The sequence below is a fragment of the Nannospalax galili genome, unplaced genomic scaffold (genome assembly GCF_000622305.1).
Source record: "Nannospalax galili isolate Female #2095 unplaced genomic scaffold, S.galili_v1.0 scaffold216, whole genome shotgun sequence".
NCBI classification, from domain to species: Eukaryota; Metazoa; Chordata; class Mammalia; order Rodentia; family Spalacidae; genus Nannospalax; species Nannospalax galili.
Window position 1 is genome coordinate 2,761,380 of NW_008339003.1, and position 16,877 is coordinate 2,778,256.

The 16,877-nt window shown below is 37.6% G+C and overlaps 1 protein-coding gene across 10 annotated transcripts in view; it reads right to left on the reverse strand.

Moving 5' to 3' along the window:
* Positions 1-16,877, reverse strand: part of Zgrf1 (zinc finger GRF-type containing 1) — a 108,454-nt gene that overhangs the window by 37,951 nt on the left and 53,626 nt on the right. For all 10 annotated transcript variants that reach the window (XM_029563856.1, XM_029563863.1, XM_029563861.1 and 7 more), the window contains 6 exons: positions 15,827-16,470; positions 14,596-14,734; positions 12,125-12,309; positions 9,799-9,995; positions 8,593-8,732; positions 679-822 (listed from right to left, as the gene is read on the reverse strand). In XM_029563856.1, the coding sequence (XP_029419716.1) occupies positions 679-822; positions 8,593-8,732; positions 9,799-9,995; positions 12,125-12,309; positions 14,596-14,734; positions 15,827-16,470 (1,449 nt within the window). The remainder of the gene's footprint in view (positions 1-678; positions 823-8,592; positions 8,733-9,798; positions 9,996-12,124; positions 12,310-14,595; positions 14,735-15,826; positions 16,471-16,877) is intronic.

Sequence of the window (16,877 nt, forward strand, 5' to 3'; positions counted from 1 at the left end):
TTCTCAAGGTAGATTAGGTACTCTCAAAGTAAAATCATACTCTCCTCCTCAATTCCAAATCTCTAAGACCTGTCAATGTAAAGATACACTGTTTCAAGGAAACCAAGATAATTAGAACTTCATCTAAAACAATTATCTGAGGGCTAGGTATGGTGGTGCACACCTTTAATTCCAGCACCCAGGAGGCAGAGGGATCTCTGTGAGTCCAAGGCCAGCCTGGTCTATATAGTGAGTTCCAGGCCAGCTGGGGCTACAGGAAGACCCTGTCTCAAAAAGAGAAAAAAAAAAAAAAAAAAAAAACTTAAAACGTTCCCATGTTCAATGTTTACATTTTTAAAAATCAGGTATATATTATATGAAATTCAATTTTTTAAAAAATTGAATGTTATATAGTACATATTTTGTTATGTACATTATATGAACTTCAATTTTGACAAACTATAAGTGCTAGTTCAAGGTTTCATTATTCTGTTTACTCCCACAGGACTTGAACTGTAGAAATCTTAAACTTTTTTGCATATTTTCAGGATCATACTGTGTACAATATTAGAAGCTGGAGGTTGGTGCTTTTTGTTGGCTTTAATTAAACAATCCTACACACAGAATTCTTCCTCTCACTGCCTCCTGTGTCTGTTATTCTTCTTAAACAGAAATTTTGAAGGACATGGTAATACTTACTATTAGTGGGCCAATTAGAAGGAAAATAGCCTTTCAAAGGCAATAGCTCCACTTCATTGATAGATGATGGTCCAAAGAAAGCACTACATGCAATAAAAGTATCTAGTTCAAAGTCTAGTGTTTTTGAAATCACCCAAAGATCACCTAAAGAGATAAAAATTTTCAAATCCCAGATTTATTGAGGTAAGACAAAAAAAAATCATATATAGTTAGGATATTCAACATGGCATTTTAGAGGGTGGTGGTAGGGATTGAACCTTTTAAGCACCTACTCTACCATTACACTACAACTCCTGCCACAACATGGTATTTTGTTGTATCTTATGTGATGATTCCCACAATCAAATTAACATATCCATTATCTGACATAGCTTCTTTTGTATGGTGAGAACCCTTAGATCTACTCCCTTTACATATTTCTAGTACACAATAATGATGAGTAGTTACTATTACCATGCTGTATACCAGACCACTAAAACAGCCAAGAGAAAGTCTGAACTTTCTATTTTCCCCATCTATTTTCCCCATCCCTCAGCCCCTGGCAACCACCATTCTATTCTCATTTCTCTAAAGTTCAACTGTTTCAGAGCCAACAAGATGGCTCAAGCAGGTAAAAGCACTTGACACTGAAGCCTGAATAATGCCACAAGTACAATCCTAGGAACCCACAGTGGAAGGAGGGAACCAATCCCAAACTTTTCCTCTGATCTCCAAACACATGCTGTGGCACACACACACACACATGCATGTCCCTGCACTTACATGTACTCACCATACATACAAACACACAAAAACAAAGTTGTTTTATTATTTTATTTATTTTTATTTTATGTCTATGAGTATTTTCACTGCCTTATGTGTGTGCAATGCCCAGAGGCCAGATGAGATCCCTTGAAGCTGGATTTATACAGCTGTTACCTGCCCTGTGGGTGCTGGGAACCAAACCGGGTCCCCTGCTATAGTAATGATTTTTACAACATGAATATATTCTGGACTAAAGACTTTTACCTAAGCTTGCAACCAAAATGTTACTGGATATAATGTTAACATGCTTACTGAGCCACGTATTCCTCTTGTGATCTGGGCAAATGACCTTAATCCCACAAGACCTCTCCTTGCCCTCCATTCAAGATAGAGTCTGAATGTATATATGCATGCTCTACATATCAAAGAACTGAAAGCAGTGTGCTTTTCTCATTGCAAATAATAAGAGAAATTGATTGTGTGTGATATTGTAGGCCCAGGGATCGAAGGGCAAGGCTCTCTGGATACAGGTGGGTCTTGGAGATCTACTTCCCCCGTTTCATGCTGGAGATACTGTTTCAATAAAGCAATGAGTGAAGCCTAGGTTTGGGAGCACAGTTCCAGGAGACATCTGTAGGAACTGGTACTCAGCAGTTGGGGTCCATTCTTAGCCTTAAAATAAATGCCAAAGTTAGACTGCCTCTTTTTTTTTTTTTAATTTTTTATTATTTTTATGTGTATCATTTATTTTTTGTGTATTTATGATTTTTATGTGTAGTACCTACATGTTGGTAGGTGCACCCTTGTTGTTACTAGTCACAGTGTGCATGCTGGGATTCAAACCCAGGTCCTCTGCAAGAGCAGCCAGTCCTCTTAACCACTGAGTCATCTCTCCAGCCCCAGGCTGTCTCTTTTTTAAGCATCATAGCAATGTGCCTTAGAAATGCTGCACTCTGCAAGATAAGCCAATGCTCTTTACAGCTGAGCCATCTCTCTCTCCAGTCCATGTTAAACTATTTCAGATTTACCTGTATGTACACACTGCAAATTTTGTCTGTATCTGGCTTATTCCACTTGGCATAAAACTGGGCTTTTGTTGTTGAGATAGGGGCTCATATAGCCCCAGCAACCTGCAACCTAACTAGCTGAAGAGGCCCTTGAACCTGATACTCCCACTACCACCTCACAAGTGCTGTGATAATAGTGTTCAACAAACCTAGTTTTGTGTAGTGCTAGAGATTAAACTCAGGATTTTATGAATGCTGGACAAACTGAACTACATCCCCAGTAGGATGAAGTCTTTGATGTCCATACATGTGACAAATGTCAGAACTGACCTTTCTTTTAAAGATGAATAACATTCCATTGTATATATGCATACATATACATATACATCCATATACATGCACAAAAACACAATATGATTTCTTTATTCTTCCACTGAAGGACACTTCAGCTGTCTTCATATCTTTGCAACTGTGAATCTAGCTTCACTCATCAGGGAAGTAAAGACATCTCTTCAAAATACTGATTCCAGAAGTGGAGAGATGGGTCAGTGGTTAAGAGCACTGGCCGCGCACTGGCCGCTCTTACAGAGGACCTGGGTTTGGTTCCTAGCACCCATGTGGTGGCTAACAACCATTCGTAACTCCAGCTCAAGGGGACAACCTCTTCTGACTTTCGAGGGCATTACACAACACAGGTGCACTCACATACATGCATGCAATAGATTCACATACATAAAATAATTTTTTAAGATACTAATTCAATTTCTTCTGGATCTATAGCCTAACAATGAGATCACTGGATCACACAGATTTAATTTTAGTTGTTTTGTTTGTTCTTTGTAGCCCCCTCACTGCTTTCCACCATGGCAAGTATCAATTCACTTCTTGGTATTATCATTATTATTATTATTATTTTGGTTTTTTGAGACAGGGTCTCATTATGTAGCCCTGGCTGTCCTGGAACCGGCTAGGTAGATCAGGTTAGCCTTGAACTCTAACAAGCTCGACCTGCTTCTGCATCCAGGGTGCTAGGAATAAAGGTGTGTGCTACCTTGCTTATCTGTCAGTAAAATTGTACAAAGATTCCCACATCTCCATATTCTTGCCAACATTTACCTTTTGTCTTTTTTATATTACTCTTCTAATAGGTATGAGAGGCTATCTCAATGTAGTTTGCATTTCCTTAGTGAAAATTGAGAAATTTTTCATAAACCTGTTGGATTTTTCAGGAAAATGTTTATTTGGCCCTTTGTCCCTTTTTTTGTTTTTTTTTGGTCTTTTTGGGACAGGGTTTCCCTGTAGCCCCAGCTGGCCTGGAACTCATTATGTAGATCAGGCTACTTTGAACTCACAAAGATCAACCTGCCTCTGCCCCCCGAGTGCTGGGACTAAAGGTGTGCACCACCACGCCAGGCCCTTTATCCATTTAAAAAACCAGGTTATTTGTTTCTTACTGAATTGTCTAGATTATATATTTAAGACATTAACCCTTTATCAAAAACATGGCTTACAAAATTTTCTCCCATTCCATAGATTCTGTTCACTGCTGTTTCCTGTACTGTATAAAAACTTTTAGTTTGATGTAATCCATTTGTCTACTTTAGCTTTTAATGCCCATCCATTTGTGGTCTTAGCCAACAATTCCTTGTCCCTAAGACTACTATTTCACTCGCTTCAGGCTGCCATAACAAAATAGCTTAGACTGGCATATTCTCTGGTGCCTTTTTCTGTACCCTCATATGGCAGAAGAGGCCAAAAGGGTTAGGGTCTTCCCCTCAACTTCTTTTATAAGGCCTTAGATTTCAGTTTTAGCACAGGTTCACAATCCCTTATCCTAAATGCCTGGGACTAAAAACATTTCAGATTTAGACCACTTTTTAGCTTTGTGAATATTTGCATATGCCTAATGAAATAACTTAGAAATGGCTCCTAAGTCTAAGAACAAAATTCACTTATGTATCATATATATCTTATACACATATGTACCCACATTGCACATGTAGAAGTTAAAGAATAATCTTGGGTTTTGATGGTCCTTGCCTTCCACCTTAAGTTTGAGACAGGCTCTCTACTGTTCCATTACATACACCAGGCTATCTGGCCTGAGCTTTTAGGACTCCTCCTGTCTCTGTTCCCATCTCCTTACAGGAACACTGGGATTACAGATACCCATGGTATGTGTCCAGCTTTTATGGGTTCAGGAGCTTCAAACTCAGGTCTATCCAATTGTACAGTAAGTGCTATTATCCACTGACTCATATCCCCAGCCCTTCTACAATATTTTTAATACTTTAAATATATACAAACACAAAGTAACTTTGCTGGTGTGGAACTAACCATTAGTAGTAACATATTAGCACTCAAAAAGCTGTGGCTTTTAAACCATTTTATAATTCAGCTTTTCAGATTAGGGACTCTCAACCTATTCTAACAACATAATGTTCCTTCATTCAGAAAGCCTTGCAACAAACAAAACAAACTATGGATGAAGACTCCAATTAAGTCAGTTTAATGACATCCTGGAGTAGCTCCTCACTTCTCTTTAGGAACTAGCAATTTTGTGGATGAGAACTTGCCTGCACGCCGTATTATAACTAGCATTTGTGTAGATAATGTCAACTAAGGGTAAGGGGAGAGGGGAGACAGTGATCAAAAGAGTCTGAGTAAAGAATAAAGGCATGTGAATGCTTTCTACGTGCTTGTTTTACTAAGAGTAAGATTTAGTTGTCCTTTTTTTTTTTTTAAGGCAGAAAAGAACACTTAAAAAGGGGTAAGGAGATGGCTCAGGAGGTAAAAGTGCTTGCTGTACAAATCTGATAACCTGAGTCTGATCTCTGGAGCCCACGTAAAAAGGAGAGGGTGGACAAATCTGTAATCCCAGCACTCCTATGGGGTAGGATGGCGGCAGAAACTGAAAAATTGGCAAGAAGTTCACATCCATAGCACAGGAGAAGAAACAAAGAGAGGCCCTGGCTCAAAACATAGGAGAGAACTGACTTCTGAAAAGTTATTCTCTGACCTCCACATATGTGCCATGGAATGTGTATACCTTGCCCCCCCCACACACAAATTTTTAAAAATGCACAAAAGTGAAATGAACAAAAATAGTAATATAAGTTTATAGAACCATACTCAAGTCCACAGCCGTACTATCCAGAACACACCAAATCTCATCTGCTCTTGGAAGCTAAGCAGAATTCAGTCTGGACTTCAATGGGAAAAACATAATCATTATATATTATTTTTATCAATCATAGTAAACTACAGAGTTTGTTTACAAATGAATTTTTTTACACTAGAGGTGTATGAATGTTTAGAAGGGACATCATTATAAAAACACAAAAAGGTAGAAATAAAATATTGAAAAAAAGACTCAAGTAAATATTAGTAAAAATAAACCTGATTATCTATACTAATAATACTAACAAAAATAATTCTAAGAAAAGGGTATTATAGTTGGAGAGTCTCTCCATAATGAAAAAGTTTCAATTTACCAAGATGATAACTTAAAACACTGATGTACCTAATGAAATCACTTCACTCTATGAGATGCCCAAAATATCGAGAACAGACACAACCATAAAAGAATTCAATTCATCAGGGTATGGTAGTGCAGGCCTTTAGTCCCAGAACTTAGGAGGCAGAGGCAGACGTATCTCTGTGAGCTCAAGGCCAGCCTGGTCTACATAGTGAGTTCCAGGCCAGCTGGGGCTACAGAGAGACCCTGTCTCAAAAAGACGAAAAAAAAAAAAAAAAAAAAAAAAAAGAGTTCAATTCATCTCCATTTGATTGTTGATAACTAATTAGTAGAAGACTGGTAAGGCTAACAAACATCTAAGCATACAATTACTAGGTCTGATCTGATGGCTAAAGAGCTCTGTGTCATAGAGAAAATATATATTTCTCATGCATTATACAATTAAGAAAACCTTAGCAGTCTGGATGTGTGTTGCATACCTATAATCCTAGCACTCAGGAGGCTGAGAAAGGAGGATTGTGAGCTGGAGGCCAACCTAGACTACACAGCATAGCAAGATCCTATCTCAAAACAGAAACAACAAAAATCTCAGTAAGTTTAAAGAGATGTATTATAAAAGCTATACCCTTTATTCATAACACAATTAATTCAGAAGTTAGTAATAAAAATATAAAACAGAAAGTTCCTAAATGTTTGAATACTAAAATCATATGCTAAATAATCTATAGATTAAAGATGAAATCATAATGTAAAATTTAAAACAATTATAATGAAAAAAGTACTTTAAAAAAGTAGATTGGTACTTGCAGAGATGAATATATTAGAGATAGGGGAAAATCTCAAACTTAATAAGCTAGGTATTTGTGTTAAGATATGTGAACTACATCCTAACAAAATGGAAGAGATTTTAAGAGATGAGTCAGTAACAACAAAAGCAAACAGAAACCAAACCAAACCACCAGGGACACTCAGCTGACCTCTGGAAGAACAAACCCAAAGGTGCTTCTTCTCCAAAACTAACAAACCTCAGGCATAACTGGTCAACAGAACAAAAATGTAAATAACAGTATGAGAGAATGTAAAGTATGAAAACACTAAATAAATGACATTTAAGATCTCTACAGAAAAGTTTGCAAAACTTTATTATAAGATGTTATAAGCTGGGTATAGAGGTGCATGCCTATAATAATCCTGACAGTTTAGAGGAAAAGGTGTCAGGTAGTGAGAGCTTATTTTTTTTAAAAAAAAAAGGCAATGAAAGTTTTAGATAAAGGTTATTTTTCAAGTTCACAGATAATAAAACAATATTTAAAAAGGTGTTATCCTGTAGAGCTGGCAAAGGCCCCTGCCACCAAGCCTAACAACCCAAGTTTGGTGAAGGAGAAACTCCACTCCCACAAGTTGTTCCCTGACCTCCACCTGCATGCCATAGTAAGTATAAGCTACAGATTCAATTCCAATCAAAATTTCAACAGGTGTTTTTTCCCCATAAAATTTAACCACATGAATTTTAAATGCATATGGAATTGTAAAGTGTCAGGAACAACCAAGTCATGCATAAGAACAAGGGAGACTTAGTATTATCTGATTATCAGGATATAGAAAGCTACAGCAGTTAAAAGGGTGGAAGGTGACAAAGATCTACAAATGGACTTACAGAGACCCAGCATGGTAATTCCCACCTGTAATTCCAGCATTCAGCTGAGGCAGGAAGACAGTGAGTTTAAGGCCAGCTTGGTCTCCAGTACTTAAAAAGAAAAATTGTAAAGCCTTTAAGTGGAAAGAATTGATACATGAGCAGATATTGGCAACAAAGGAGTAACATGAAGACCTTCTATAAATAAAAGGACCTGCTAAAACCCAATAGAAAAGTGGATGAGAAATACATACAGTTAATGAACATATGAAGAACATTTGGAAATCATTGGTGAACAGAAAAATACAAACTAAAACTATGAGATCATTTTATACCCACTTGAGTAGGCTGATCTACAGGTTCTCTTATACTTTGACAGTAGTCCTAACACCTGATAAAACTGCTGTGGAAATCAGCTATAATTTCCAGCATATAGTAGCATATAAATGATGTTATAACATTCTCACATAGCAGTCTTATTTCTAGGATTACATCCAACAGAAACTCTTGCACATCTATAAATGAAAGAATCTTTACACACCAAGCTATGTAAGGATTAAGAATAGAGGCTGGAGAGATGGTTCTGCTGTTAAGAACACTGGTTGTTCTTGCAGAAGACCCGGGTTCAAATCCCAGTACCCACATGGCAGCTAAAAATAGTGATTTTTTTTTTTAAAGGAATAAGAATAGGTAGTGAATCCAAAGACAATGATAAACCACTTTAGTATACCTAAAAGCCTCTAAAATATTTTTCTATTTTAAAAGGAATTTATTTCAAAACATAAAAAGTTTAGAATCTGGTGTTGGGCAAAGAGTGAAAGAAGCACTGACAAACTCATTACACTTCTCAATTTATTTTAAGTATCAGGTCAAAGTACAGTTGAATCAATGTTTATTTACATGATACCAAGAACTTAATGTAACTTTTTAGTAAAATGGCATCTGGTATTCTTTTAATAAGAAACTTTAAAACTCTGTTTGCAGACTTATGTGTACACAGAGCCTCAGCAGCATGGACTTGAATCACAAGCACAATCAGATCTACCTACCTTTACTATAAATTGAAGAACTCTCCTTCCGACTCAGTTTAAGATAAATTTTGCTTTTTGCTTCACTGTAAAATTCAGGATTTACAGCTGCAAATTTCTTTAGTTTACTATACTGTTTTCTTTGAAAATCAAACCCTTTCCTGAAAGAAAGTAATAAAATATAAAAGTAAATGAGAAGATGGCTCAGCAGTTAAGAGCAAGTAGTGCTCTTGCAGAGGACCAGAATTTAGTTTCCAGGACCCATGTCAGGTGTCTCACAATCACTTGCAACTCCAGCTCCAGTAGATCCAATGCCCCTTAGGTCTCCATGCAGGTACGTGCATGCACACATGCATATACCACACACATAAAAATAAATCTTTAAAAACATGAATTTGAATATTAAGGTAGAACTTTAAATTTTCTTTAACACAGCATGTAAGGACCAGAACTGTGTACATTTATTTACTTTCATACATGTGTATGAAATATAAACATATTCTATTGAGGAAGAAAACAATTCTCACAGACTTGCCATCTGTTTTTTGTTTGTTTGTTCTGTTTTTGAGATAGGGTCTTACTATGTAGCCTTGGCCCAGAACTCACTATGTAAACTACGGGAATAACTGTTCCAGATAAATAGAAACTTGTAACGAAAGTTAATCTTAAATTTTAAGATCATTTAACACTATCTCAGCTTGTTCATAATGTAAACAAGCTTACTAGGCCTTGGGCTCCTCTTGTAACCTAAACATACAGCTTTAATCCCTTATGATCCTTCCTGGCCCTTAATCCAGAATGAAGTATATATGTGTATGCATGTTATAAAAATATCAAGCACTGCAAGCAGGAGATATTCCTTAAAAGCAAGGAATTATCCAATTTATGTTGGAAACAACAGGTAGAGCAAGATTGATAACAATTATCTGTGGTATGTGTCCTCTTCTGGGAGGGTAAGGCTCAGCAAGGGAAAATTCTTCTCTGCTACAGTTTTTCATTTCTTCCCTAGACCACTCTGGATGTATTGTTTCAATAGAGACAGCAAAGCTTTTGTTCAGGAGCACAGTTCTGAGAGCACAGTTCTCGGAGAAATCTGAAGGAAGATGTTCGCAGAGCATCTAGCATGTACAAGACTCTGGGTTCAATTCCCTAGTAACTATTGATAATTCTGTGAGGGCTGCTGTTCTCTGATATAATTACAGACAATTATGGTACCATAAAACATACCTCACCAAAAGCTGGCATTCCTCATAGACTGGTACCTTTTGATTTCTTAAATATAAGCCAATACTCTTAGTATCACTTAAAACCATGCTGGGCTGAGACTCTCCCTTTGCTAACCATCCTGGAGTCGCTTCCTCAAGCCATTTGAAAAACTTACATTGATCACCTTTGGGCCTATCACATGTATAAAAGAGACGACCCTAAGGCAAGAAAAAAAAATACAGAAATTTAGGGGTATAGCTCAGTGGTAAATTGCTTACCTACCATGCATATTAAAATTTAGTGAGACAAACTGGTTCTATTTTTCTATTGTTTTCTGCATTATAATTGTCAAGCTTTTTGAAAAAAATTAATAATTAGGCTGGACATAGCGGTGCATGCCTATAGTCCCAAGCACTGGAAGGCAGATGCAGGTGGATCTCTGTGAGTTCAAGGCTAGCCTGGTCTACATACTGAGTTCCAGGCCAGCTGGGGCTGCGGGGAGATCCTGCTTCAAAAAGACCAAAAAAAAAATTAACAATTTGTTGTTAATTTGTTTTGAGATAGGGTTTCACCATGTAGCTCTGGCTAACCTGGAACTTATATGAAGATCAGGGTGGCCTCACATACAGGGGTCCATCTCCTGAGCCCTGGGATTAAAGGCATTTGCTACCACACCTGGCTGTCATGCATTTTATAAAGAATGCCTGTGTCCAGGGGTGGTAGTGGTGTACACCTTTAATCTCAGCACTCAGAGGCAGAGGAAGGTGGATCTCTGTGAGATTGACACTGGCCTTTGTCTATAGAGGAAGTTCCAGGCCAGCTAGAGCTACACAGAGACCCTGTCTTAAAAACCAAAAAAAGTAAAATAAATAAATAAATAAATAAATAATAAATAAATAAATAAATACTGTCTGCTATTAATATATTCCAGGAAATTAATCACCTCAATTTTACTATTAATTCTAACAATAAACTAATATTTAAAAGTAGCTACTTTTCCATTTATTTTCTCCATATCAAAAGATTGTATTCTTTTGAAAATGAAACTTTGAGGGGCTGGAGAGAGATGATTCAATGGTTAAGAGCACTTGCTACTCTTGCAGAAGACCTAGGTTCAATTCCCAACACCCACGTGGTGGCTCACAATCACCTGTTACTCCAGTTCCAGGTGATCCAAAGCCCTCTTCTGGCCTCCTCAGGCACCAGGCATGCACACACATCCATACATTCATACATTCACACATACACATAAAATAAAAATAAATTTTTAAAGAAATTATTTGAAAATAAGCACTAAACTGTAATACACTGTTTTCTAATTACTAATTAAGTGTTCACTACAAACAACTTGAAATCTATCCAAAAACAACTATAAGCAACATCTGTACAGTTCTTTCTACACACACAGTTTGTTTTCTTAGAATTCATACAATGATACACTCTCTACTCTTTTTCTTTTCTTTTCTTTCTTTTTTTTTTTTTTTTTTTTTTTTTTGGTCTTTTTTGAGACAGGGTCTTCCAGTAGCCCCAGCTGTCCTGGAACTCACTATGTAGAAGTCACTATGTCGCCCTGAACTCACAGAGATCCACCTGCCTCTGCCTCCCAAGTGCTGGAATTAAAGGCATGTGCTACCACACCCAGCACACTTTCTACTCTTAATCTAATCCTTCTACCAAATAACATAAAATAGGTATGCAACCATGTAGTCAAATAATCTTGAAAAGAACACAAAGATTTTTAGTGGCTATGTATTTCATTCTACAACTATGCTATTATAAATTCTTGTTTTTGACAATTAAATTTAAAGTCAAAAATATATTCAAATAATGATGGGACACGCAAATAGTGAAATTATTGTATCACTATTATAGGGGAATGTCCAGTTTTACAAATCAACATACATGTTACTAACCCTTCTTTGTGATACCAGCAATATAGATTAAGTAAACTGTTTACTCCTTTAGTCTTGCCTGTTACTGGCACAGAGCTTTCCAGCCTTCATTTCTTTCAGGCTCATTTCAGCATCCTCTAAACTCTCAGGTGGAAAAATATCTTTGCCAGTGCTGTCACTGTAGCTTAGGCTCATCCTTATCAGTTATAGTAGGCTATACAGGGGATTTCCCCCCTTATTTCTTTCCATCTGCTACTATGGAGTAAATTCCTAAAAATCTGAAGGTTAATCTTAATTTGTTTTTGTATTCTGGAACACAGATCCTTTATTTCATCGAAAACAAAGGAGAGAGCTTACTATCTATTAGTCATTAATACCCCTCTTCCCCAAGTGTCATCTCCATAGGCATCTAAATCGCATGGAAGGCACACAAGGGGAGGGAGCGGAAACGATACCTTATTTGGACCGTCCTTTTTAACCATGACAAGTTTTGTAGGTTGGTTATGTTGACAGAATGGTGAATTATTTTCTATGTTTTCCAGTGTCTCTCCTTTTGATGATGTATAAAAGGACATGTCAAGTTTTGAAAGAGCTTTGTACAACCTTTGTGCCAATCCAAACAGCAATATATTTAGATGTTCTACAGAAAAAGAAATACAGACCTGAAAGTTAAATATAAAATTAACTTCTATTTGTGTCACGTTTGTATAAAAAAATGAGACATGGTCTCCTTGTAACTCCAACTGGCCTGGAATTCACTATGTAGACCAGGCTGGCCTTGAACTCACAGAGATCAGCCTGCCATTGCCTCCTGAATGCTGGGATTAAAGGTGTGTGCCATCACACCTGGCTTCTTTTTTTAAATCATGTGTCTGCAGATATGTGTACACAAGTGCGGGTGCCCTCAGAAACCAGGGGCATCACATTCCCTGGGTGCTGGAGTTATAGGTAGTTGTGAGCTTCTTAATATGGTTGCTGGGAATCGAACTTGGGTCCTCTGGAATAGGGATAAGTGCTCTTAACCTCTGAACCATCTCTCAGGCTCACACTTGCTGTTATTTTTAAAAGTTTTAGTTTATACATATGGTGAACGTATGTAAGTGCACAACACGTATGCAGTGCCTGCAAAGGCCAAAGGGAGGACTCCATGGGAACAGGAACTACAGACAACTGTGAGTGGTAGGAACCCAGGTCCTCCGCAAGAGCAACAAATACCCTTAAGCATCAACTATCCAGCTCTCCAACCCTTACAAGTGCTATTAATTATTAATAAATACCAACACCCATTTTATATTCTTTATTTCTTTTCTATTGCCTTAACTTTGACAAACTGGAAAATAAAAACACCAAAAAGAATGTTACAGCCAGGCATAGCAACATATAGCAGATGTCTCTGAGTTCCAGGCCACCTTGGCCTACATAGAGAGTTCCAGGCAGTCAGGGCTACACAGTGAGACTCTCTCAAAACAACAACAACAAAAAAAAAACAAAAACAAAGCTTTACAGCCATCAAATAATGCATCCAAGGCAAAACGTTACTGATTGAGCCCTTGTCCGTCACTATACTGTATGCACTTTGTAAGTCATCCAGACTTCTTTTTGTTGTTAATGCATGTTAATTGTACAAAATAATGAGTTTCACTGTAACATTTTTTTTTTTAAGTTTTTTAAATTATGTAGTTTTCGGGTTTGTTTGTTTTTGTCTTCTTTTGAGACAGGGTCTCCCTGTAGCCCCAGCAGTCCTGGAACTATGTAGACCAGGCTGGCCTCAAACTAACAAACCTGCCTCTGCCTCCCAAGTGCTCGGATTAAGGGCATGCGCCACCACGAACCGCTTTAAAATTATGTGTGCATGTGTGTGCCCTTGCCTGGGTTGATGCACGTAAGTGTAATGCCCTCAGAGGCCGAAAGGGGGCATGGATCCCCTTAGAGCTAGAGTAACAAGTACTTGTGAACCACTGATACGGGTGCTGAGAACCAAACTCCTATCTGGAAGAGCAGTATGTGCTGTGAACTGCTGAGTCATCGCTCCATCTCCTCACTGCAACATTTTAATACATGTGTATATTGTGCTTTTTTGGTGGGGGGATCTTTTTGAGACAGGGTCTCCCTGTAGTACCAGCTGGCCTGGAACTCACTATGTAGACCAGCTGGCCTTGAACTCTGAGATCCACCTGCCTCTGCCTCCCAAGTGCTGGGATTAAAGGCGCACACCACCAAACCCAGCTACATATTGTACTTTTAGCCATCAAATTACTTTTATGTTTAATTTTTGAACAGTCTTACTGTGTATCCTAAACTAGACTTAAACTATTTTTTATTATTTTTAATTTTATGTGTATGAATATATTTCTTGCATGTATGTAAGTGCACCCATGTCACATAGTACCTGCAGAGATAAGAAGAGGGTATCTGATTGCCCAGGAAATGGAATTACGGATGGTTGTTAGCCACCATGTGGGTGCTGGGAATTGAACCCAGGTCCTCTGCAAGAGCAGCCAGTGCTCTTAATGGCTGAGCCATCTCTCCAGCCCCTAGACTCAAACTCTTAATCCTCCAGTACTATCCTGAGTGCTGGGATAATAGACATGCACTACCACACCTTACGACAATGAATTTTTCAAAAGGCAAGTTTTGTTCTGACACCCCAAAACATTCAGACCTATCTAATCATGCATCATACTAACTTTCCATTTAAATGTAATAAGGTCAGTGGTTTCTATTTTAAATAAAACCCATAATTTTAAACATTGTCATTTCCCACTTTTAAAGCTCAATTTTGATTTGAAGGTAAATAAAGTTACTGCCAAATATTAAACAGAAGCAAAATTTCTAGAGAATTTACTATGAAAATTCATAATTCTTTTCATATTGATCTAATATTTAACACTATGCAATCATCAGAATAAAAATATAACAGTCATACCTATGATCGAAGATGTAAAGATCTGCTTATAATGAGTGGGAGACTGAAAAACTGCTGGTATATGAATTTGCCTTTGAGGAAGGTAAGCAGATTTTATTTTTTGCCTACTTGGGAAGCATAGCTCAGAGCTGTTTATCTCCTGAAATGGAATGAGTCAAGCTATTACAACCTCAAAACAAATTACTGCTTAACAATTATTTTTCATATATATATTTAAGAAAACATATTAATTGTACTTCTGATTTTTAGAATCCATGAAAACTGCTTTTATAATTTAAAATAAGAAACAAACAAACAACAAAAAAAATCTAAATAAAGCCTGAATAGCACTTTTAAAACAAACATAGCACTTTTAAAACAAAAGAAGACTAACTTTTCTCATCGGTCTCTTTTATTGCTGTTGCTGGTTTTTGTTTTGTTTTGTTTCTTTGAGACAGGTCTCCAATTGCCCCAGGTGACCTGTAACTCACAGTGCAGACCAGGTAGCCTTGATCTCAGAGAGGTCCGCCTCCTGAGTGCTGGGTCAAAGGTGTGCACCACCATGTGCAGTTTTCTCATCAGCCTCTTAATGACAATATAGAGTATGTTTCATTAAGAAAACTTTAACTGCTTTGAATGGACTGTTTTATAGTTCCATATTTCAGATATGATTATAATAAGAATGATTTATAACAAATTTGCAATAGATGTGTCTTGTCCTAAGAATAATTCAATTAACAAGACTAACTTGATAGTCAAAAATAAAAACAACTATAGTAGTATCAGCAGTGGAAATAGCAGCAGAAACAGGAATAAGAGCTAACATTTGTGAAATACCTCTTATGTGCCCAGCAGTGAGTATACCAGAGACTTTCAAATATATAATTTCATTCAGTATTCACAACTACAATAGAAAGGTATAAAGTCAACAGAGATGATGTGACTGTGTCTACAGCTCTAGATCAAAAATAGCTATCTGGCCAGGCATTGTGGCACACACCTTTAATCCCAGCACTTGGGAGGCAGAGGCAGGTGGATCTCTGTTCAAGGCCAGCCTGGTCTACATACTGAGTTCCAAGCCAGCTAGGGCTACAGGGAAACTCTGTCTCAAAAATAATTTAAATAAATAAAAAAGATAGCTATCTGCTCAAAAAATATACTGCTCCCATAGAAGTTTGTTTACTCTTCTTTGGAATTCAGACAATAACTACTGGGGAAAAAAATGTGCCAAAAGGTTGGAGACTTTTCTTACCTGTAAATCCTTTACACTGTATGACTTACAGCTAGCAGACCTTCCTAACACATTTTGAGTTTCTTCAGTCTTAGAAATCTGCTTTAAATTACAAAAAAGTGCTTTCTGTTTGGACACCAAATCTTGACTGCTAAAATTTTGCTTCTGTTGATACAACATGCCTTTTATCATCTCCAAGTACACAGAGTCTAAAGAGTTTTCATTCCTAGCAGCACTCTGCCCCTCACTTGAATGGCTAAAATGCACCTCAGAGACATCCTTGGCAAAGAGGTCATCTGTCACTTTGTCATCAACTCTGTTTAGGGCAGTCAAGTTACACTGGGATATGTTTTGATATTTTATCCACTTGCTTTGAGTAGATTTCTTAAGTAGCAAAGCATCTCCTCCTAGAGTCACTTCTCTAGATTCTTGAAAGGAAGACGTCCCACTCAGATCCTTAGGTCCAAAACCACATGGAAGAACTGATTCTTCACACAAGGTGAACATGGAAGAACCAGAAGACTCTTGTGTGTTATGGTCAATCACAAATGAACTAGAATCTAAGACTGCTGGCCCATCAGCGGGTACCAATGGAGCTGAGGCTCTACTTACAGATGGAAAATTTTCAAGGTTCCTATTCTCTAGGAGACCATTTTTTTTCAATCCTGAAAAAAAAAAAAAAAACATAATGCTGATTAAATAAAAATGTGCTACCAGTCATCAACCAAGGTATAAAAACAATGGGTACAGACAAAAGCAAAAATTAATTAATTTCCCTGGGGCTGGAGAGATGGCTCATCGGTTAAGAACACTGACTTCTTGCAGAAGACGCGGGTTTGAATTCCAGCATCCACATGGCAGCTAACAACTGTCCGTAACTCCAGTTCCAGAGGATCTGATGGCCTCTTCTGTCCTCCACAGGCATTGCATGACATGGGTGTACCTACCTACATGCAGGCAATACATGCATACACATAAAATAAAAATAATAAAATAGCCGGGCGTGGTGCTGCATGCCTTCAATCCCAGCACTTGGGAGGCAGAGGCAGACAGATCTCTGTGAGTTCAAGGC